Below are 23,587 nucleotides of genomic sequence, written 5' to 3' on the forward strand. Positions count from 1 at the left end.
TTTTTTATACTAAACATTTTTATTTTTTTTACATCAATCCACATCAACTATGGTGTTTAAGGAAAAAAGATTTGACAAACACATTATGTTCTTTTGTTAATATAACTATGAGTACCACTATAGATCACCTCTCATAAATCTTATCGTCCTCTTATCCTTCTGGAGTTGAGTTTATTTATCGTGATTTTTATAGCATTTTGTGTATAAAGATTAATTTTTTAGTTGAAAGACTACGCTACATATGGCTTTAAAAAATGGAAGAGAATAGAAGGCAAATAAAATTACTCTGTTTTTTTTAATAGCAAATTTATAGGGTTCTAAAATCAGCAGCTCCACAAAAACATGGCTCGTCCCAGTCTACCATCTCTAATACTCAAACAAAAAGGTACCACGAGCTTTGCGGTTCATAATCTCTTCCAACAATACCTCAACAAAGCTTACTTACCGCCAGCTTGTTTTTTGGTTCTTTTGCCTACATGCTTCGCAGACGTTGCACATATTTGTCTGCATATCAGGAGGGGATATGAAAAACCACCAAGAGCCCGTTTAGCCCTACGATTTCACACGTCTTTAACCCATTTAAACAAAATCACAAAAAGTAAAAAACGCATAATTTTAAAGAACAAACCACAATCCTACCCAACGTTAACTACTTCAGAAAAAAATCACTTATTCATTAACCGCATTTCAAAATTGCTATTTTTTCAATTAGAATGTTTTGAAACCGTTAAACCAAACAAACCTTAAAATTGCCATCTGATTCTATCTAATTGACATTTCTGTAGTTCAAAAGATTTACATTACGTCATCATCTACGAGGGTGTAATTGTTTTTTCGGTAACAGAAAGTACAATTGCTAGCTTTTGCGTAATCTCTTCGTCAACGTAATACACAAGATAAACAATAAACCTATCAGGCATCTGCCAACTGATGCAGAGAAGCACGCTGGTATGATTCAAGCAACCGATCGTTCTTTCACAGCAATCAAGAGCAAAGTTTTTTGCCCCCGCAAGAAATTGTCAATAGTTTGCCAGCAGCAGTGACAACAATAAAATATGTTTTTTCCATCTAGAAATAGTTTTCGTACACAGAATAGATGCGTCGAGGTTGAGGCAAGAAGATTTACAATCTGCCAAGTGGAAAGAGAAGAGAATTGGCAAAAGCCTAAGCATTTAAATAAAATTTACCACAAAAAAATTGCAAAATCAAGTCCTTAAGATTGCAATATGTAAAAATTTTTCTGATGTTTTAAGGGGTGGAAGAGTCACCTTGGGATGGGCCAATATGTACTGTCACTGGGCAAACAAGGAGGGGGATCCGTCCTAGAATCTCTGCAGCAGGATAGCTGCATAAAATAGGGGAGAAGACAAGCATAGTGGGGGTACAATTGACCTTGAAACCCAAATTGCATATCTTACAGAAGATTGCTTTGGCATGAATAGAATTCAGCGAACTGAGAAATAGGATGGCTACTATCATGAGATCCAAGTGAAGTTGATTACTGAGAAAGAAAATATTCTCGAATGAGTCCATCCACCTAACCAACACCTCTTCTCTAAGTGTCCAGTCAGCATCATATTTGGTATACTCCCAATTATCAACTACTATATATGCATATCTATCACCATGGAGCTTGTTCCCGTATGAACAGGGAGGGCATAAGCACGCCTATGAACAAAACAGTCGATGCAATCATATCTATACAACACGAACCCATGTTCCACCACACATTGGACAGCCATAAGCCCAGCGGCTGATCCACCAAGTTTCCCGGTCATGTTGATTAGGTGGAATGGAAGTACCTGGTGACGCAAAAGCTGAAGTCTGCCGCAAGCATCTTATGCACTGCATCCCAAGAAGTCAAGATTACAAAGTTAGATTAAAAAGGAAAAGCATGTGCAAACTCACTGACAGGGAGGAGAGTAGAAAAGGGGTGTGGGGCCCAAGGGGGAACAAAACACACGAAAAGATGATAAGACTCACAGCAAGAAATCCTTAAGTAACTCTGTAAATTATCACTAGTCATAGCCGACAGAAGGAAAAAAAAAAAAAAAAAACCAATGGCATTCAGTATTTTCTCAAGGTGTCAGGTACTTCAAACAAAGTGTTACAGAAGAGAAATAGATGAAAAGTGAAAACATCGCTTGAAATAAACATTTTTTTCTGATCACCACAGGATCTGTCCAGTCAAGGTAATTAAAGAAATCCATAAGTTAGACAAAGAAAAAAAGGTACCAAATAGATTTTTAACGCAGGGAATTTCTAGATGGAACCCATAGTACTGTCGATATCCATATACAGTACGACATATATGAAATGTCTGCAGATCAAGTAACTTAAGGCAAATGACTGCAGATCTTTATCAAGTAACTTAAGCCAAATGACGCTACGAAATAATATAAAATGTCTGCAGATTTTTATCAACTAGCCACCCTAAGGCAAATGACACTAACTACCCAAATAAGAAATATTTGAATTTTTTAAGACCCAACAAATATTTGAATAAGACGATTATCAAACCTTGAACCAAACACCTTCAAGGCCAGTCTTCCACACGGCAGTAACAACATCTCTGCGAGAACCCATTATACCAAGATATCCTCCCAGGCCGACAGAAGTGTTCAAGCCAAAAGCTGCATCTCTTTCAGACATCCTGCGCTTCCTCGGCCACAGGCTATGGGCACCACAATAAACATCACAATTTTCCAATGAGTTGAAATCAAGTGGGTCTCCAGAACTTAGCTTGGCAGAGTCATCCACAGGACCCATATCATCTAGATCAGACCAAGGCCCACCGTACATATTCCGCCTGTGCCACTCTTCAGCAGGAGGGTGGAGTTCTAGCTCACGGAGTAAGAGACCAGCAGCATCTGCACCTCTAGGCCGGGGCATATTCTACGTGGCCCATTAAAGGAGGCAAAAGTTCAGGAGTAGAAATAACAAATGTTAACAGAAGGCATGACTCTAGGATTTCAAAAAATTCAAAGGAACCGGAGACAGAACAAAGGTAAGGTCAAAACCCATAGTGCCCAAACAAGTAATTTTATTAGACCTTCAGCAAAAGCCCTTCCAACTCTACCAGAAAGCAAACTCTACCATGCTACATCAGTATAATAGTTTGCGACACTGGCTAACACATATAGCGAGAAGACAACAGTTTATTTTATTTACGGGTCACTATTACTTTACTATATTGCAGGCTTTCAAAGCAATAGAGGATTCAGTTTAATCTTTGGCAGGATCATTCATAACTAGTGATAGAGAATCTCATTTAGCTCCCTTTATAATCGGTACGTCTTTTAGAAGATTAAAGCATAAACGTAGATACCTGCATATGTGGGCCAAGGGACGCTTCTACAACCTCGGGAAGTACTGTATAATTCCCATCAATGTAATGGAGCCGCACCTGGATGTTGCTGCTCCCCACCTGAGAAACTGGCAAGGGATGTGGCAGGTTTGCTGTTCGCCGACAGAGATCCATAAGTATAAGGAAAAGGACCCTCACCTGCGTGACACCAATAAATAGAGTTCTTCATGTCAAATTTTTTATGCTCTTATTGAACATGAAACCAAACAATTTTCTTAGTTCATGAATAAAAAAAATAGTTTTGCCATATGGGAAAAATATTTATTTGGTGCTTCATTTTATGTGGAGTTTGAAGTAATAGGAGAGAATCATCTTTCACCTCTTCAAAAGTGTATCCTTGACCAGCATTGCCAGAACCTAGTCTTGACCGGCCAGCAGTTCCGTCTTCAATTCCTTTTGCCCCAGCTATGAGTTGATTAGCTCGAGCTACCTGACCATCATCTGACCTGGCCACAGCTGAAGTTGGTTTCGTAGACACAGAATTGATCTCCTCCAACTTGCCAGGAGCACCTGGCTGAGGTTTTTGCATATTGGTATCGGCATTTCTCTGTGCAGCCCCGAGAAAGCGGGGAAGTTGTGTTCGCCGAAAGAAAAAACAGAAAAGCAAAAGTTGGCATAATCGATGAAGGAAATGACAATCCCCAATGAGCCTAACCGCAGGGGTTCCTGGAAAAGTTCCTGTGTTAATGCTTATCGGCATGAAAGATGATGGACCACTTATAGGGTTAGGAGTGGAATTGGACACTCCATCGTTTGTGCTACTGATCTTAGCTATAGCGCCTTGTACCCAAGCTTGCATTTGGGTGCTTCCTGTGGAGCTTGCAGTACCAGTCTGACCTTCTGGACAATATGGCATTAGTGTTAAGAGAAATGTAGCATTGACATCAATGAGAAAGAGGTACAAAATTATATTCATAGGAGCTGCTTGTTTCTGGTGACTTAAACACAAAACGCATGTCAATGATCACCATGTGAAAAAGAAAAATATTACAGCAGCTACACCTTGCTTGCCTCTTAAGTAGGTCAAAAATGATGTGACTGATCAGCATGTGCTCAATTTTTATTGCGTAGGCATTATAGAATTTGACATCTCTGATTAAATCAACATACAAAATTTTGGGAAGATCAGCACATACTCACCTTGACTTGTTGCAGGAGTAGCAGAACTTTGGGTTGGACTAGTGACCATATTGCGATTGCTTCCAGTGCCAGCTGTAACAGCATGACTGGCTAATGTGCGACAGAAACTTGCATAGCGCCTTAAGCGTGTAATGAAATGTGAAGCTAGATCAAGAACGGCGTCAACGTAAGCCTGCATTATATTCTAGCAATTAAAAAAAGCTCAAAAATAAAGGAAAAGTGCACAAAATAAAACTACCATATCAAGAAACATAAGAGCTGACAGAGGAAAGGGACACCTCTGGCCAGCTCAATAACAGTTCTTAGGCTAAGGCTAAATTATAAGCCCAAAATTGGCTAACATTAATTGGTTTGTTCAAGTTTCACTTTCCAGCTATGATAGCCTAGACATAGCCCAAATCTATTATACTACATTCTGCAGTATTTATTGAAATATATTCACTTTAGCAACTAAGGAATAAAAAAAAGGAAAATACGTTGTATGCCGCACAGAAATAACCACATTACATTACAGCTACTGGATGTATGGGACAACTAAGAACCCATCAGTGGCATCAGCTGATCTTAGCATTTAAAATTTTGACAGGATTGACAGCCAAAAGAAAATAAAAAACAGAAAGGATAAAAAAAGAAAAAAAAAAAAAAAGGATTGAAGACATCACATGAAAATGAAAAGTCAAAATAGAGCCAAAGGAAACCTGAATGCTCAAAACTAGTGCTGGTTCAACAGCCATTGCTTCAGGATCAATGCCAGATAATGCACCAGTTTGAAGCCATGGCTCAGGTACTAGAGCCGAAGGATTTATCAAAGCTGATTCAATTCCTTTCCCTAGCATATCTAGCAACAACCTTGCTTGCATATCAAGAACCATTGCCCTAACTTCTTGAGCATTTGTACCTTCCAGCAACCTGCATTTTATCCTGTCTAGACTCTGCATCATCCCAAACCAAGTTAGGCAGGTGGATGTCAGCTACAAAGATGAAAAAACGGAGGCCATCTATGTGGACTCTTTATATAAATTTTAAAGCAAGTTACTTTATCAGAACTTAAATCAAAAGTCATTTCAATGCATTATGAGACTTCCTCAAATAGATACAATTTGGAGAACTGGAACATCATTCGGCTGCAGCAGAAACTTTGTTGTGACTTTATCATAACCTCTCAATGCATCATAAGTAGCATAGCAATTAGAGGAGCATATCATGTTAGATCATATTAAATAATTTTCTTGTCAAATTTCTATAATTTATACACTATTCGTACCTTTATTTTATTTTGTGGTAGCACTATTTGGAGAAGTAATGAACAGCACAATTACAAGATAAGAAAGAACCACAAAATGAGATACAAAGTTTCTAATTACCCACAATCCCTGAGATGGCACATAACTATCCAGAAAAATTATATTTTTGGAATAGGAAAAAGGTAAGAGGAACCTACAATAGCAAGCAACTCCTATGTTCATAATTGTAAGTATCAAGTCAGCACATACAAAAAAGTGTTAATGATATCTAAAAACAAAATAAATAGATTTTAAGATTGCAATAGTCAAGAGAAACGTACAGGACCGTACTGTTGTCTGTGCTGTGTAGAAGGAAGAGAATGAAAATCCGCATCCAAGACTGCAATGACACTGTTCAGAGAAACTGAAAGAAAGCAAGAATCAGTGTCATCAAAAAGAGGTGCTGACATCATTACACATGGATATTCTCTCGGAAAATGCATAAACGAAGGTATCATATAATGACATTGCATTTGTTTTTTAATTTCTCTTGCACTATGCTCTTATCAGTCACACAATAATACTGCAGAAAATTTAAATATTCTTACCAATGCCATCCTCAGCAGCACTCTGTGTACAGCCAACAGCATCCCACCAATCAACTCCAACCAAAAGGCTCCACCAAAATCTGCCCTGACAAACAGAAATTAGCATCAGAATACAAAATATTGAAATAACTCTGACAATTGACATGGAAATATCCATCAGCACTGATATGTGGACTATCAAAGTTACTCCCTGCAGATAATATATCGCTAAGTACTTTCATAAATTACCTCTCAGCAATTGCACGCTCCCAGGTTGCTGAGTTGGCCTTCACTTGACTACTTGGAACAGCGGGAGGAAGAACACGAATTATCTTCAACATAGTACGATCCTTGCTAGTGTCATGCCAAACAGAAGCTGAACAGCAGCTTGTTGAAGAGAAAGCGGGAGCAGCAATTGCAGATCCAACGTTAATCTGGTATTTATCAACAGGTGCAAAGTTTGGACCAGAAAATATATGGACCCCACCCCGCAGAAAAGCAATAGCAATCTCACCACCATGAGCAGAATAGACAATTCGAGCAAGAGTCCTAACATCACTTGGGAGATCAAATGGATCAAAAATGACTTTTTTCCCCTTGTCCACACCTAAATCACATATCTTTCTTACATCAGAAGCTGGTCCTGTTGGAGCTGCTTGGTGAGATTTAAAATCATCTGTTGGTGGAATGCTTGTATCCACTTTGGACACCCAAACTGTTTGCATGGGTGCCAGCCCACCATAACTAGAAGTGGGATTTCCAAATATTTGATGGAGGACAACAGGCTTAAGAGATGATTCCCAGCGCTGCACTCTCCATCCTGTAATTGAAGGACCCTCATCTGGATCATAAGGAGACATGTACTGTCCTGCACATGCAAAACTAGTTATTGATCAATTTCTTAAACCCACTAAATCCGTTAACTGAAAAGTGAGAACATAAGGCATCAGGCTCAGCAATGTCTGAAGTCTAGACATGGACAGAAAGCCAGATGTGTATCGTTGCACATGAAAAACTTTCCTTATGCATATGCAAAACTTACTAGTGCATTTTACAGGAATGAGGGAGAAAAAGAAAGAAAAAAACAGTGATACTTTGCATGGATCAAGATTATGTCTGAGTAAATTACAGGCAACAGTTACCAAGGGGAAAAAAAAGAGCCAACAGAGAGAGAGAGAGAGCGAACTCTGTTTGCATCATCAATTGCTTAAATTACTAAAACTGAATATCATCAACAAACTAATTGCTCCACTTCAGCAGCAGCATGAAATTGAATTTAGAAAATAAATAATTTCAAGTCGGGATAATAAAAGTACCCTCAACTATCACAATAGCTATCACAGAACCACCACGGGTTGGATCAAAGGCAACTGCAGTAACCCCAGAACCCCATGTAGTGGTTGCTGCAGATTGAGCTGCAGCCTCAGGACTCACATAAGCAGAAAAGTTTGAAACTGGCGAGCAATGAAGTGGTACAATGTCGCTGAGATCTTGATCTGTCCTTTTTCCTTGCGCTGCTTCAGATATTAAATATTCTTGCCAACTAAATAAATATGCAGCCAAAGGGGCAAAACCTGCCCAACTGGGAGGATTAAGTGAAGGCGGCAACCCATTGCTCAAACTTGTCTTTGGAGTTGCTTGAAATGCATTTCCAGGTCCAGGAGTGACCTCCCAAACAACAACAGTGGAAGGGTTCACAATAGGAACACCTGCCACATGCATGGCACCACTATCTGTTATGATAGCATCAGCAGCCATGATCCCACTAGGTCCAGCACCCAAAAGTCCTTTGCTTGTGCAAAACCACTTTGACGCTGCACCATTCTGACTAGGAGGCCACTGGGACCAATGAAGTTGAACAGAACCAGATGAGAAAACAGAACAGACGCAAAGAAAGTTGGGCCACCGAGCTGAAACAAAAACCAAAGATTGCATCAGATACAACATTCTTGATGGTGTTTGGATTTATAACCTGAATTTGTTTACAAAAGCAGACAACAAATAAGTTTGGGAATACATTATTATTCATCATTATCATAGTAAATAGTACTAGTGGCAGTAGTATCTATATAAGATTGTATATTATATTATATCAATAATTTTGACAACCAATTAATTTTAAAGAATCAGATTATAGTGGTAATAAAGAAAAAGGATGGATACATAAATTTCTCACTTCTTTTTTTTTGATAAGTAAAAGTATTATATAACAAGAACGCAGAGGGGCGCAACCTATATACACGGGAATAAATTTCTCACTTCTTCTATAAGCAACATTAAATTTACTCATTTTCTTTTATATCACAGTCTTACAACATATAACTTTCAAAAGATAATATTTTATGTTTGTGCATGAAAAACTTTTTTTGATAAGTAAATTAATAAATAACGAAAACATGAAAAACTGCCACCAGAAAAACAGGAAAACAACGATAAGGGCACTTATCCTTCTCAACAATCTAGGATTAAATCTCATGCATCACTAGTTAATGTAATTGAGTTCAACATTAAGAAACTATATCCACAGGACTATTGAAGAACAAAGTTCTTTTTTTCATTTTTGATAAGTTACTATTGAAGAACAAAGTTTTTTTTTGATAAGTAGCTGGTTTTATTAAAAGCGCAAGGCGCCCCTAAGTACACTGGAAATATACAAGGAGGAACACCTAACTAGAAAGGGAAAAACGTACAAGGAAATCATCATAGCTAACCGAAATCGGGAAAACAAACGCTACAGTCCAAAGATACAGAGTATGGAAACAATAGGATAAAAAGTCCTCGAAAGACCTCTTCACATCCTCAAAGCACCTATTATTTCTCTCTCCAAAGACACCAAAAAAAGCAAATAGGCACCATCTTCCAAACTGCAGCACTCCCCCCTCTTCCTGCAGACCACCAACAGGCTAGCAACTCAAAAACCCGACCAGGCATCACCCAAGATAACCCAAAACGGCCAAAAAAGGCACTCTAGTTTATTGAAGAACAAAGTTAATCCAGTAATCATCTGGTTTATTTGATTTCCAAGATCTCAATCACCTAGTTTAAGCTTGCTACCAAATATGGTAAACAACCAACACCTACAATTTACATATGAATCTTTTTTAAAAAAAATAAGTAATGGATAACTTTATTGAAGAAGTGTAAGGTGCCTTTAAGTACATAGGCGGTATACACATGGGCTCCCACAAGCCCAAAACCCAAAAACCAGCAAGAATACCCACCACCCAACCAACCCAAAACACCCGCAAACCCAACACCCACAAGACATCAAAGCCCAAAACCCTCAAACGCCAACATGTGTGGGCCTTGCCTTTCCCACGCCTAGAAATATTGCTCATCAGACATTAAAATTCCTGCTGTACTGGGCAGGGTCATAAACACATTGTAAAGAGAAATTGCAAAGAAAAACAAACCTGAAGTTTGAGACTGCTGTGAAAGGAACTTTTCCTCAAAAGTCGACTTTGAGGTTGTAGGCGTACTGCTTTTGGAGGAAAGCCACCTGTACTGATTTTTTGCACAAGTAAAACAATAAAAAATAAATAAATAAAAAATAAATAAAAATAAATAAATAAACGTACTTAAGGTACAAGAATCAAGCAATAAAGGAAAAGCTAGAACACAGAAGAACTAGGATCCGAGACAATATCTATCAGTGATGTGAAAAGCTTACCCAAACCTACTCATAAGCCAAAAAGTTATGATATGGTTACACATTAGAAAAAAGGATTTCACCCTATGCAGTAGAAGACAGGGGAACACGCCCATCAAAATGTCTACAAAATATCTTTTTGATTGAAGCAGTACAATAAGTCATGAAGAAACAGATGAAAGCTCTTGAAAAGAAAAATTTTGGAGGGATAGCAATATACTCAAAAGTGAAAGGCTCAACATTTAGAAAGGGTCGAAATGGTCATTATTTCCAAAGACTTCCTGATTATTAAAATGAAAAAGAACTGAAATCAGTTCTAAGAATAAGAAGTAGATCAGCAGGGGAAACAGACAGTACTGACGAAGAAACTGTTTTCTGCCATCATAGATGCTGGCTTCTTCTTGTTCTTCTCCTCTGTTACTAAGACTGCTGCTGTTTCTTCTTCTCCACTGCCATTCTTCCCTCTGGTTTGGCTGCTATTGTTGCAGATGCATTTGACTCTATTCTATCAAACCCTAGACTTTTCAGATTGTGGATGTAACATTTTAGGACAGAGGAGAATAGGCTAATAATACTATCATTTTGTTTATTTACATTGCTAGACATTTACAAGGAAATTCCTAGTTCATAATAGTAAAAGACCTTCTTATGTGTCTGACTGCACCCCTCACATCTTAATTTTACAGAATTCCCTGGTCAGACACTATGTCCATTCTAACACTCAACACTGGTGTAAATGTCTACAAATCATAGCTTAGAATAATTCATGCCTTGTCATAAATTATTTCGAAATTTAATCAAACAAAATTAAGATATCTCAACTCTATATGGAAACAATTAAATTTGTCGGATATTATTTCTGTCCATGTGCTGAAAGCTTGATGGCAACTAATAGGACTCAGGACAGCTAAAACATTACAATTAAAGCACCAAACCAAATCATGATATATGTAATAAATAGATACACAAATAATTTATCAGATAAGCAGAAGACAGCAATTCCGTGCATACCTGAGACACCCCTGATAGCCACTTTGTAACAACTGCAATATCCTGTCGCCATTCATGCTCAAGCTGCCAACAGCTAGCATCACGAACCAGATTAACTGACCCCTGATGAATAGACCATATATAAGAATGAGAATCTGCAACATTATATAAACAAAAGGCTACTAGCTACACAGAGGCAGGGAAAAGAAGCTAAACAAAAGGTATTAAACTAATTGGCAGGAGAAAAAGGCATCTACTAAAGTATTTGGAGAAAGTAATACGGTCGTCTAGCTTACTTGAGAAGGCTGAATCCTAATAGTTGTCCTCCCATGAAAATTAGCTATTAGTAAGGCACGTGGGCAGGAAGTGGGAGACCATTCAATAAACTGAACAGAATCACGAGGAGAATCTGCAAAAGGTATTCAATGTATCATAAATGACAAAATCAGACCAATACAAAAATCTTTCTTTGTTTTTATTCATTATCCTACATAGTTAAAAAAACTATACTAAACAAAATCCAGGGCAAATACATAATTTTTTTTTTTTGATAACGTAGGAGAACTTTACTCAGATTAATTGCACCAGGGCAAATACATAATTAAAAGGTGTTTATTTGCAATTCAATTTTTAAGTCTTAACATTTCCAACTTTTTCTTCTTCTATTCATACGGCTTTCGTGGAAGCATTTGCAACAACTCTTGCCTTCAAATGCCCCCCTCCCTTCTTCAACAGAGACCTTTCACTGGTGATCTAAGAGCATTAACTCTCCTCAATTTTAGGATTCATAAGAAAATAGAGGTCAAATGAAGGCTCCGTTTGCTTCGACATAAAATGTTTTTTGTCGGAAAATGTCTTCAGAAAAATCATTTTTCAAGAAAATGTTTTCCGCACTGTGGGGGCCTAGCGGTGTCACAGTGGGGTTCTGGCAGTCACAACAGGGTCCTAACAAGTCCTGGCAAATTTTCGGCAATGTTACAACAAGGTGCAGTGTCCCGACGAGGTCTGGGTGGTGTCCCGATGAGGGCCGGGGGGTCCCGCTAGAGTCCTAGTGGAGGCACGATGGGGTCACTGCACTGGCCCAACTAGGTTCCGGCAGAGGCCTAGTGGGGATCCGGCAAAGTCCAACAGTGTTCTGGCGGTCGTTTGGCGATTTGGGATTGAAAAGTTTAAATTCGGAAAATGGTTTACAGTTTTTAAAGAAGCTTTTTTGGTCAAACCGAAGATATTTGTCGTTAACTATTATTTTCCGTCACACCAAACACCGGAAAATATGAAAAATATTTTCCAAAAATTATTTTACGCCGATACAAATGAAGCCTAAAACCACTTGACACGGCACAATTATAAGGAACAATATTAGCAAGTAGTTTCCCTACCTCAAAGGCAAAACACTAAAAACAACTGACTGATATTGTTTGTACATCAAAACAACATCAACTAATCTAAAATGTCACAATGCACTGAGACAATAAAAGTGGTAATTTGCATCAAAATACCAGCTGTGACATTGAATGTTGCACATTCAGTTGGTCGCTCTGGGATCACAATATGTATGGGAATCCAAAATGGTGGGTTTGCATTGGAACTGCAAAAACAAAATATAAACCGGGAAAATTCAAATCATATAGTAGTCAACTTTCACAAGCAGTATCAGGAATAAAAAATAAGAAAAACGAGGGCTGCATTCATTTCAGAGATAGAACTACATTTAGATTTTTTTTTTTTTTTGAGAGAGATTTTTTTTTTTTTTTTTTTGAGAGAGAGAGAGAGAACTAATGCCAAAATAAAGAACTCCCATCACCTCTTCTGAAAATGGTTGTATGCAATTTCAGAAACTAGAATGGTGAAAGCTATAAACATGGTTAGTAGCTGGCAAGTGATCAACAAAATAAAATGCTCTCCTTCAATGGGATTTTCCATGGGTCCCAAAACTTCAATATAAGAAAGAATAGCTAGTCAGCAACAAATCAACACTTCAGGACAAATGCATATTTACATGCAATGACTAGCTATAGAGCTACAAATTCAAGTTCTGTTGCTCTAGGAAATTGAGCAGTTGTGATTTCCTGAGGCACTGCATCTCAAGCTCTCAACTTGTATAACTTTGCAGCAATGAGCAGATACCAATTATGTTATCAAGGGAATAGGGCTACTTAGAAGAAGTCTGATATGGGCAGCAACACTGCATTGTATTTCTATTGGGAGTCCAATTTTCACACAAGTCTTCTTGTCACACATAAATAAACGGGGTAGGCAAGGAGTTAACTCTCATAACAGATTTCCCCTCAATGCTTCATTTGCATCTCAGAATAGACAAGGAAGAAAGAGTAAATGAAAATGCTAGAAAATTTTTAAAACATGCTTACTTGCTCTTTCCTAATCCCTTTTTCTTAGAAATTCCAAAATCTATCCTGAGCATAAAAGGAAATTTGGTGCAGATTCTCAACCATTTTATCATACCATAGGAGACTCAAATTTTCATAAGAATCCCAGCACATTCTCTCTTAATAATAGCCTAAAAGAGCACGAGAAAATGAAAAAAGTATGCAAACCTTGGAATTCTTGCACAAGTCTCTGATGCACATGCTATAGCATTCAGTTTCCCACACCAAGCTACACCACTGGAAAAACAAACAGAAGTACTATTGAAATGAAAGAAAAACTTCACTTGACAATTAAAAAGGTACAAATAGTGAGATGCACACAATAAAATGAATAAACTAAATTATTCTATTTAAGACAAGCATGTCAACTGACAAAACAGAGAATTCTTGAATTTCAGACCAAGAAAATCATTGTGTCAAACTATAATATTTTTTTATAAATAATAAGTAATTAGAAAGAAGAGCTCACGTACACGAAAAGTATACAAGAGATGCAACCACCCTATTGGGGTGGAAAATCTAGAAAGTCAACAAGATCTACAAGATTAGAGGAAGAGATATTAGGAACAAAAGTTACAGCCCAATCTAAGAGGGCACACAAGAAGGATGGTTTTAGTTGAAGCATATTAGATTCGCGGTCGTCAAAAAGATGTCGATTTCTTTCTCTCTGAATGCTCCACATTAGTAAAGTAGTGATGACTTTCCATAGGGACTCTTTGGATTATCTCCACCCTTGCGTCTTCCAACATTGAAGTAGCTCAACAATATTGCTAGGCATGACCCACGAGACTCCAAATAAGATGAGAATCAAATGCCATATCTCACTACTTGTCAAACTATAATATCACATGGTATCTGGAACAAATAGAAATAGTACACATTCTTATGAAATTATCTACATATTATTATGTAAGAATGACCACTGGCTGTACCTGTGGCACAAGATGATATAAATAATTAGTTAGGAAGTCAATTATTTACTTCATCTGTCATTTCTCCCCCTAATACCATTTAACTAGTTTATATGCAACTTTTAATAATTTTGGGAATAACACAAACCTTTGAGCTCTAAACTCTAGATCAAAGCAAGTTATAATTATGGGAGGACATGCCCCAAAAGGCAAAGATTAAGCAATAAACCTTTGCTTCAATCCTCTGTAGTAAGAATGACAATAAATCTTCACGACTAGAGAGTAGAGAATTAGTGTTTAATCTGTAATGAAAGTTGTTAATAGTATCATTAACAGATTAGAAATTCGAACCAAATAAGAGAAGATAGTCACCGATTAAGATGACATAACAAATGTAAAAAGGGGAAATTTCTCGATAACTATCATCCCCTAAGAGAAACAATTTGATGGTGTCACGACAATAGAGGACAACTTGCCCATGAGTATGTCAAATAGGGAGGCAACCAAGAATATGATTTTGGATAGGATAAAATGACGAAAAAGAATAAATGTGGCCAACCCTGATTAGTTGACGAGGATCCAAGGAACTGACCAAATTCAGTTGGGATTAAAGATTAGTTGAGTTGAGTTTAGTTGTATGACAATAGAGTACACAATTGCCCATGGAATTTGTTCAATTTCCACAAAATTTAACTGATACTTTCTTCTCTCAACTTATTAGTAACGCATAGATGAAAGAATTCAAAGCCATGCATTATAGACCTCAGAGAGAAGACACGATATAGTTCATTACTTTATCAATTAGAATCCGCGACTTAGAACATATCATAAGTAGCACCAAGACGAAAAGAACCTAAATAAATTTTAACAGTTCCATAGAAATCCACGAATAACACACATTCACAGACTTCTCCACTGTCAGCATAAACCAATTCTAACTGTCTCTTCAGGATATCAATTCACTTTCTTCTCCATTTTCAATCGTCTCAAATCGCTTAGAATTCCCAAGTTAGTTAACCATTTCTGACCTTCGGAAGTAATATACGTTTCGAAGCGAAGTTAAGAAAATAATAATCAAAAACACTAACCAATACAAAAGCACAGTGACGAATTCAAGCACAGATAGAATCCAATTAACGAAAAAAAAAATTCGTAATTCGCTGATTAGAGCTCGATTCTCAGTGGAAATTACCTAAAATTGCGACAAAGCTCGGGAACGCTCATTTTGTGAAGCAAATTGGAGCGGGCCTGCTTGAGCCGTATGCAGAACACGGTGGCGGGACTCAACGGCGAGTCCTCCTCCATGGGATCGTCGGGCTTCTCCACGGCCTCTTCTTCGGCGACACCGGCCGGCTCGGTCGACTCCGCGCCCTTGGAAACCTCAGCGGACAGAGCTGGCGCAGGCTCGTCCTCCACGTCTTTAGCGCCCGCAACGACTTGATTCATAGCCGAAAACCCTAATTTATATAAGAAAGAGAAAGAGTAAGAGAGAGAAATGTGAGTGGTGGGAAAGTCGCAATTGAGGGCGACAGATATCACTGTAGAGATTAGTGGGGGGTAAGTGTGGGCGAGCGAGGCGACTGATTGGGAGTTCTGATTGGTTTGGCTTTCGTCGTGTGTTTTTTTTTTAAAAAAATTCTGTGTCTCCGAGTGCGTGTGTGTGACTTTTGGTTTGCAAATTGGGGTTAGGGCACGAAGCAAGTGGTTCCAGGTGGTGTGGGATGCTTTACAAAAATGCCGGCAACGTCCTTTTCTTTTCTCTTTTTTGGGTCTGGGGTAGGACCGGCTGAGTAGGGAGGGGGAGGGTGTGTGTTTGGCAGCTCGCGCTTTTGGGTTTGGGCGAAACGAGGAGAGTTCGTCGGATGAAGAGAATATTATATCTCTTTCTTATCTTTCTCTCTGGCTTTCCGTGATTGGAAGGGGTAGCTCTGCTGCTACCATTGATGCGCCTGTCTCAACACTACAGTATTCAGCGCTCTCTTGCGTTGGTTCTTTGCTTTGAGAGACGATTCTTGGGCCCGAGGCTTACCTACTTGGGCTCCCTAAGCCTCGAAATGCTCTTTTATTTCCTGTCTCATTAGCTCTTAACAACACACATTGAATGCGATTTTAATGCAATGGCTTCCACTCCCGCTGCACTCTTTGAGGCTTCTCTATCTTGTCTCTCAATCGAATAGGATTCATTCCGGTTAATGGCCAGGATCTCAGTAAATAAATTTTGAGGCTATAAATAAGATATTTGTCCTATTAATATAAAAAAAATAAAAATATATTATATATATATTTTAAAATATTGTAAAACAAAATTATAAAAAATTAAGGGGTGACTAGCCACCCCATTGAGGGTGGCCGAACCACCCCAATTGGGGCTGGGTTGGGTTCGGCCACTCCAGACCGCCTGTCTGGGGTGGCTACATGGCCCTTCGCCCAAGGGGTGCAAAGGCGGGCGGTTAAAACCGACCCGCTAACCGCTAACCGTTATAACCGCTAACCGCTTAACCGCATTAACTGCTAACCGCCTAACCGCCTAGCGGTTAGCGGTTATTGGGTTTACTAACCGTAACTGCTAACCGCCTTTTTATATAATATATTTTTATAATTCTAATTATAAAAATATTTATACATATAACATAATCACTTGATCATTAAATCACAATTTTTTTAAAAAATAATTAAATTACAATTTGAGTATTAATATATTATCACTATAATTTATATGATTATATCATATAATCACTTTTTTTTTTTTTTTTTGAATGGGTATTCAGATCTTCATTAATAAGTTGAAAGTCAATCACAATTACACAGCTAGATACGTTAAAGGGGAAAGTCTTCTCTCCAGAGTTTGTCCACTCCAAGAGTCAAAGCTAATTTGGCTAGTTTATGAGCTTCTCCATTGGCCTCCCGCGGGATGTAAGTCACCTTGTATTCTAGGAAGCCTCGTAACAAAAGCTGCATGTCATCAATAATTGCTCCGTACGGTCGCCAACCTCCCCCGTCTGACTGCAGAGCTTGAACAACCTGTTGCGCATCGCCTTCCAATACAATCTTGCGTATGTCCAGCTGCAGGCTAAGTTCAATGCCTCGTCTTGCTGCCAGCCCCTCAGCCGTAGTTGGATCGTTGATGGAAGCCATTGTGTCGCAGAGCATGGCTAGTACTTCTCCATCATGGTCTCTCACAATAACCCCAATTCCTATCTTTCGTCCTTTCTTATCGACAGCGGCATCCCAGTTGACTTTGATAGTTCCCAAGGGAGGTTTCTGCCACTGGACGTTAACTGCCCTGCTTGGAGTAGGCCGTTGCTTAGCAACATGCTTAGCCGCTGTAAGGTGAGCATCCAGCTGGTCCTTTGCTGCACGTAGAATGGATTGTGGGCTCTTGAATTTACCCTCAAAGACCACTGAATTCCTCCGGAACCAGATTTGCCTTGCTACAATTGCAATCAGCTGAACCTCCTCAACATCGCTCCTTACCAACAAATACTCCATGATATCCAGAAAGCCTAGTTCAGAACTGGAACTTTTTTGAATTCTCATGGAGCAATCGGCCCACACGTCCCTGGCTGAGGGGCAGCTCCAGAGTATATGCCCAATCGTTTCCACCTCGAGGTTGCATATGGGGCAGAGTGGGTCAGGGGTAATATGCTTCTTAAATAAATTTTCCTTAGTAGGCAGGATGTTATTGCCTGCCTTCCAAAGAAACATGTGTACAGCTCGTGGGACTTCAAGTTTCCATATGGCCTTCCACAACAGTTTTGATCTGTCTCCATTGGAACATCCCCCTTTGTCCACTTCAAATTTTTCCTGTGCCAGATGATAAGCGCTTCGAACCGAATACTCACCATTCCTTGTATATTTCCAGACCCTTCTATCACCCCCTCTCCGAGGACACACAGCCAGACTACTGATGAGGTTAGCTTCCTCTTCTGAAAAAATTTCTTTGATTAAGCTCAGGTCCCACCAGTTGGCCTCCCTATCCATCAGCTCACTCACCTTTGCCTCCCTGTCTAGAATACGGGGTGGAGACTGAAGAAACCCACCTGTTGAAGTGGGAACCCACTTATCTAACCATATGCTGATGTTGCTGCCATCGCCCACCCTCCAAGCTAGCCCCTCCACTAGTAATTTCCTAGCATTCCAACAGCTCCGCCATACATAAGATGGTTGACTTCCCAATGGGGCATTCAGAAAATTGCCATGTGGAAAATATTTTTCTTTGAGGATTTTTGATGCTAGACCATCTGGATTTTGAAGGAGTCTCCACCCTTGTTTTGCGAGAAGCGCCATATTAAACCACTCCAAATCTCGGAAGCCTAGACCGCCTTTCACCTTAGCCCGCCCAAGTTTTTGCCAGCTCATCCAAGTAATGCGACTTTCATCGTGCTTATGACCCCACCAAAATTTAGCCATCATAGAATTGATTTCCTTACATAGAGTCTTCGGCAATTGAAATACACTCATGGTGTATGTGGGTATGGCCTGAACCACGGCCTTAAGGAGTACCTCCTTACCGGCTTGTGATAAGAAATTCTCCTTCCATCCTTGCATCCGCTCCCAGATCCTCCCTTTAATGCTCGCAAAGGCCCGAGAACGGGAAGGACCTATAATCGCCGGCAAGCCAAGATACTTCTCAAGACTCGTAGTAGCCCTCACTCCTGCCGTCGAAGTAATAAATTGCTTCACTGCCGCTGGAGTATTTTTGCTAAAAAACATGGATGTCTTCTCTCGGTTGAGCTTTTGCCCCGAAGCTCTCTCATATTGGGCAAGGATTTCCTGCACATTGCACCATTCGATAAAGTTTGCCCTGCAAAAAAGCAAACTGTCATCCGCAAAAAATAAGTGGCTAATTTTGGTGCCTCCTTTGGCGATAGGTAAGCCTGTTATTTTGCCCTCCCTGTCGGCCTTATGTAAGAGTGTGCTAAGACCCTCCGCACATAAGATGAACAAATATGGGGATAACGGGTCCCCTTGTCGGATACCCCGGGAGGGTCTGATATTTCCATAGGGCACCCCGTTAATAAGTATTGAGTATGAGACAGTCCGAACACACATCATAATACGGTCTACCCATCGTTCATCAAACCCAATCCTCCTCATCAATAGCTCCAAAAAATCCCATTCCACTCGGTCATATGCTTTACTCATGTCGAGTTTTAATGCCATGTACCCTTTTCTACCTTTAAACCGAGTGTTCATAGTATGGAGAGCCTCAAAGGCCACTATGACATTATCTGTGATTAACCGCCCCGGTAGGAATGCACTTTGTTGTGGTGATATAATAAAATTCAACATTTTCTTCATTCTATTTGCAAGCACTTTCGCAATAAGTTTGTAGAAAACATTGCACAAACTGATGGGCCGGTAATCAGTGACCCGAGATGGAGTTTTGCTCTTAGGAATGAGAGCAATATATGTATTATTAATGTTCGGGTCAAATATGCCTTTATTTAAGAAATCAAGAACCGCATTACCTACCTCCATCCGCACTGTATCCCAGGAACGTTGATAAAAACAAGCCGAAAAGCCGTCCGGACCGGGTGACTTGAGGGGGTGCATTTGAGAGAGTGCAATGTCGATTTCCTCCATTGTGAACACTGCTAGTAGGGCTGCATTCATTTCTGGAGAAACCCGAGGTTCCAATGACGCCAGACACTCCTCTGCTCCGTAGGTGCCTTCAGACGTGAACAACTTTTGGTAGAATCTCTCAAACACATCCGGTATTTCCTCCTTCTTTTTCCATTCCCGTCCCTCCTCGTCTCTAATGCTGCGTATATGGTTTATTCGTCTACGGTGATCAGCCCATGCATGAAAAAATGGTGTATTCCGGTCACCAAATGTGTACCAATTTTGTTTCGCTCGCTGCTTCCACCGTATGTCTTCTTGCTCCATAATGAATTCAATATCAGATTTGAGCCTTGAAATTTCTGCCCAGTGTTCCGGTTCCTCATGCCTTTGTAGCTTCTCTAGCTCCTTTGTTTTCGACTTTAGTATTTTGGCCGCATTACCAAATTTCACCCCACTCCAGCTCTTAAGAGCATTCTGACACTTGGCCAATTTACTTTGCACCGTTTGTATAGCTGGGCTTACTGTGTGCTCCTCATGCCACGCCTCCTCCACGACTCCACCATACTCCTCATCAAGCTGCCACTTAGCTTCAAATTTGAAGCTTCTGTGAGGCGCCCCACATATCTTGACTTATCATGGCTGAATGACATGAGTAAAGGCTTATGGTCCGATGTCCTTGCAGCCAACACCTGGACAGCAACTTCATTATAAGCTGCACACCAATCCGAATTGGCCACTGCACGATCAAGTCGCTCCTTGACAAACCCCTCATCATGCCGTCCATTTGTCCATGTATACCGAGCTCCTATAAAGCCCAAATCCTTGAGGCTGCAGCTATCTAGTGCATTCCGAAACCGGACCATTTGACTCTCCCTCCTTAGTGCTGCTCCTGTCTTCTCTTCTTGTGTAAGGATTTCGTTAAAGTCACCAACGCACATCCAAGGTTGAGGTTGATAATGCAGCAAATGCTCAAGCAGCTCCCATGACTCATGCCGTTTGGATGCAACGGGGTGCCCGTAGAAGCAAGTGAGTTTCCAGCCCCTTTCCTGGCCACTATCTACCACTGTTGCATGAATGTGTCTACGGGTGTAATTTTGGACTTCCAGAACGTATTCATCTTGCCAAAATAGGGCCAAACCTCCACTCAACCCGACTGGTTCCACCACAAACATGTGCTGATAACCAAGCTTCACTCTAATTCCTTCCATCTTTCCCTTCCTGCATTTTGTTTCCATTAAAAACAAAATGTTGGGCTTCTTCTCCTTCACCATAAGGCGAAGGTCTTGAACTGTCCAGGGGTTCCCAAGCCCCTGGCAGTTCCAGCTGAGGAGTATCATGGCTCCTGGCGGGGCTGTGGAACAGCCTCCGCCAATGAAACCATGCTCGTGCTCTGGGGCACATTTACTTTCTTGCTTCGTTTCTCCATTCTCCTTGAATCTGAATTTAGCACATCCATGGAATTACTCCTATCCCTTTTTGTCTTACTGGTGACCTGAACTGTTGCCGGGTTATTAGCTATACTTCTGGCCATCCGTTTCCAAGTCTTCAGTGCAGGCCTGAAAACAGTGGGCTCGTTTTTCCCTTCTGCCCCTCTATATTCAGCAGTCCCTGACAGTAGAATCTCCATGCTGGTGACTTCCTGACCTTCCGTGTCTCCACCCACTAATGCATTGTTTGGGCCCATCTGTCCCTGGCCCCCTAGGCCCAGACTTGAACCCGGTCCAGAAGTTTCCAGTGTCCCACTAGCCGCTTGGTTTTCTAGAGTATTTATTGCAGATATTCCATGCAATTCAGAGGCCATCGAGTCTTTCCTTATATCGTTGCCGCCTTCCTTTCCTGTGTTGCATATCCCGTCATCTCCGCTCCCAGCTGGCTCCTTTGAATTAATACCCTTAGTAAGGTTTCCGGAAAATCCAGAAGTTTCCATATTAGGATAGCGCTCCCCTGGGTTTCTGCCGCCATCCGTTTCGTCAGACTCCGATGGAGGGTTTCTGTCCGGCTTCTCCCTGAACGGGTATCTTCCTCTTGATCCTCGTCTACGCTGGTCCACGGCTCTAAGTCCTACCCCCCATTTGTTGGACTCCTTTGCCGCACTACGATTGGCCGGAGGAGGGACTGGGCATCCTCTCGGGCCATGAACTATCCGCCCACACCGGAGACAAAACATGGGCAGTTTCTCATATTTGAATTCTACCCAGTTTGATTTCCCATTCAGCCTGAGAGCTCTACCACGATCAAGGGGCTTTGTAATGTCAATGGTTACCCGTAATCTCAAACAGCTTCCCCACCCCATTCCATCACCTGCTACATCAACATCCTCAAGTTTTCCCAGAGAACTCCCTATCTTAGTGCCTATACTCTTGTTCATACAGAGAAGAGGCATATCATGTACTTGAATCCAAAATGGAGATTGGTTGAACTCCAATTGAGATGGTGGAGTGCTGCCATCAAACTCATTCAAAACTAAAATCTGCCCGTCAAACGACCATGGCCGTCCTTCCAACACCCTCCGTTTATCACCTTCATCCGTGAACTCGAACAACCATATAGTCTCTCGCAATTCTTTGAACTTTACACCTCCTGCAGTACGCCAAACGGTTGAGAGTACTGATCGGAATGCCTCCTTATTAATACTCTTTTCTGTCCACACCTTACCAATCAGGCATTTACCTCCCGCTTCCCTTTCCGCTGCTATCTCTCCCTCCTCCACCTGTATTCCAATTTTCTCTCCATCAGTAAGAGAAATCCTTCCACACAGATCTTCCAATTCATCTGCCATGCCCCCAATCTCCACACCGAAACCTCCTACGCCGTACAACGACAGGAGACTAAACCCTCGGCTCTAGCAGTTTCTCTAGAGAGGAACCCTAGCGAGGACTATATCATATAATCACTTGATCATTAAATCACAATTTTTTTTAAAAAAATAATTAAATCACAATTTGAGTATTAATATATTATCACTATAATTTATATGATTATATCAAATGATCAATTGATCATTAAATCATTTGATTATATAATAATAAATTATACATATATAATATGACATAACTCATAAGTATACCAATTCATACTAATACAACAATTAAATATCTAGAGACTTATTTTCAATGTATGTTATAAACTTATAAGTCTATATATGTTATAAGTCTATATATGCATATGAATAATATAAATGTATAATATCAATACTTAATCATATGATTCAATGAAAATTCAAATATTTTATTCAGGACTTCAAGTGAATCATATTATTAATGTACAATGATAATATGATTCGTATAATATCAAATTAAGTAATTGACATTGGATTAAACAATGACCAATGTGTTACTTATAAACACAATTTAAGTATTAATATATTATCGTCCCCAAGAGGTAGCTCAATCAGCTGGGACCACACTTAATGAAGTGGAGGTCACTAGTTCGAATCTCCTTTCCCCCTCTTGTGCGGACATGTCAAAAAAAAAAAAGTATTAATGGATTATCATTATAATTTTAGTTATTATATAACAATAAATAATACATATATAATATGACATAACTCATAAGTCATAAGTCTACAAGTTAATCATATGATTCATGTACAATGATAATCACAATTGATTCAATTAAATTAAACAATATATTACTTATAACTACAAATATACAATTTAATTAAAGCATTATTAGATACTTTAGGAATTTAGGATTTAGGAGTTTGAACATTACCATTTACCATTAGAGATTAAGTTCAATTCAAAGAAAAAAGATTATAAGTAAATA

At 39.7% G+C, this 23,587-nt stretch overlaps 2 protein-coding genes across 5 annotated transcripts; both read right to left on the minus strand.

Moving 5' to 3' along the window:
- Positions 1 to 739: 739 nt before the first annotated feature.
- On the minus strand, positions 740 to 16,256 carry LOC132168650 (mediator of RNA polymerase II transcription subunit 16). Of its 4 annotated transcripts, none has more exons than XR_009438904.1 (17): positions 15,447 to 16,256; positions 13,512 to 13,580; positions 12,456 to 12,544; positions 11,253 to 11,365; positions 10,978 to 11,079; positions 9,731 to 9,821; positions 7,634 to 8,227; positions 6,567 to 7,185; positions 6,339 to 6,418; positions 6,072 to 6,154; positions 5,206 to 5,439; positions 4,508 to 4,679; positions 3,687 to 4,204; positions 3,329 to 3,505; positions 2,521 to 2,895; positions 1,269 to 1,845; positions 740 to 1,129 (listed from the first exon to the last, which is right to left on the minus strand). XR_009438904.1 is itself a non-coding variant. In XM_059579654.1 (16 exons), exons 1-16 carry the CDS (start codon positions 15,698 to 15,700, stop codon positions 1,699 to 1,701), a joined length of 3,720 nt encoding a protein of 1,239 aa, XP_059435637.1. In that variant the 5' UTR covers positions 15,701 to 16,255; the 3' UTR covers positions 1,138 to 1,698. The 4 variants fall into 4 exon arrangements, 1 of the variants encoding a protein (XP_059435637.1); XR_009438903.1 differs by having other exon boundaries at positions 3,687 to 4,207; positions 15,447 to 16,255; XM_059579654.1 differs by lacking the exon at positions 740 to 1,129 and having other exon boundaries at positions 1,138 to 1,845; positions 3,687 to 4,207; positions 15,447 to 16,255.
- Positions 16,257 to 21,152: 4,896 nt separating this feature from the next.
- LOC132169876 (uncharacterized) lies at positions 21,153 to 22,598 on the minus strand. The gene has a single exon (XM_059580826.1). The coding sequence runs from the start codon at positions 22,596 to 22,598 to the stop codon at positions 21,153 to 21,155; it is 1,446 nt and encodes a 481-aa protein (XP_059436809.1).
- Between the last annotated feature and the right edge of the window lie 989 nt (positions 22,599 to 23,587).

The sequence above is a fragment of the Corylus avellana genome, chromosome ca2 (genome assembly GCF_901000735.1).
Source record: "Corylus avellana chromosome ca2, CavTom2PMs-1.0".
Lineage (NCBI taxonomy): Eukaryota > Viridiplantae > Streptophyta > Magnoliopsida > Fagales > Betulaceae > Corylus > Corylus avellana.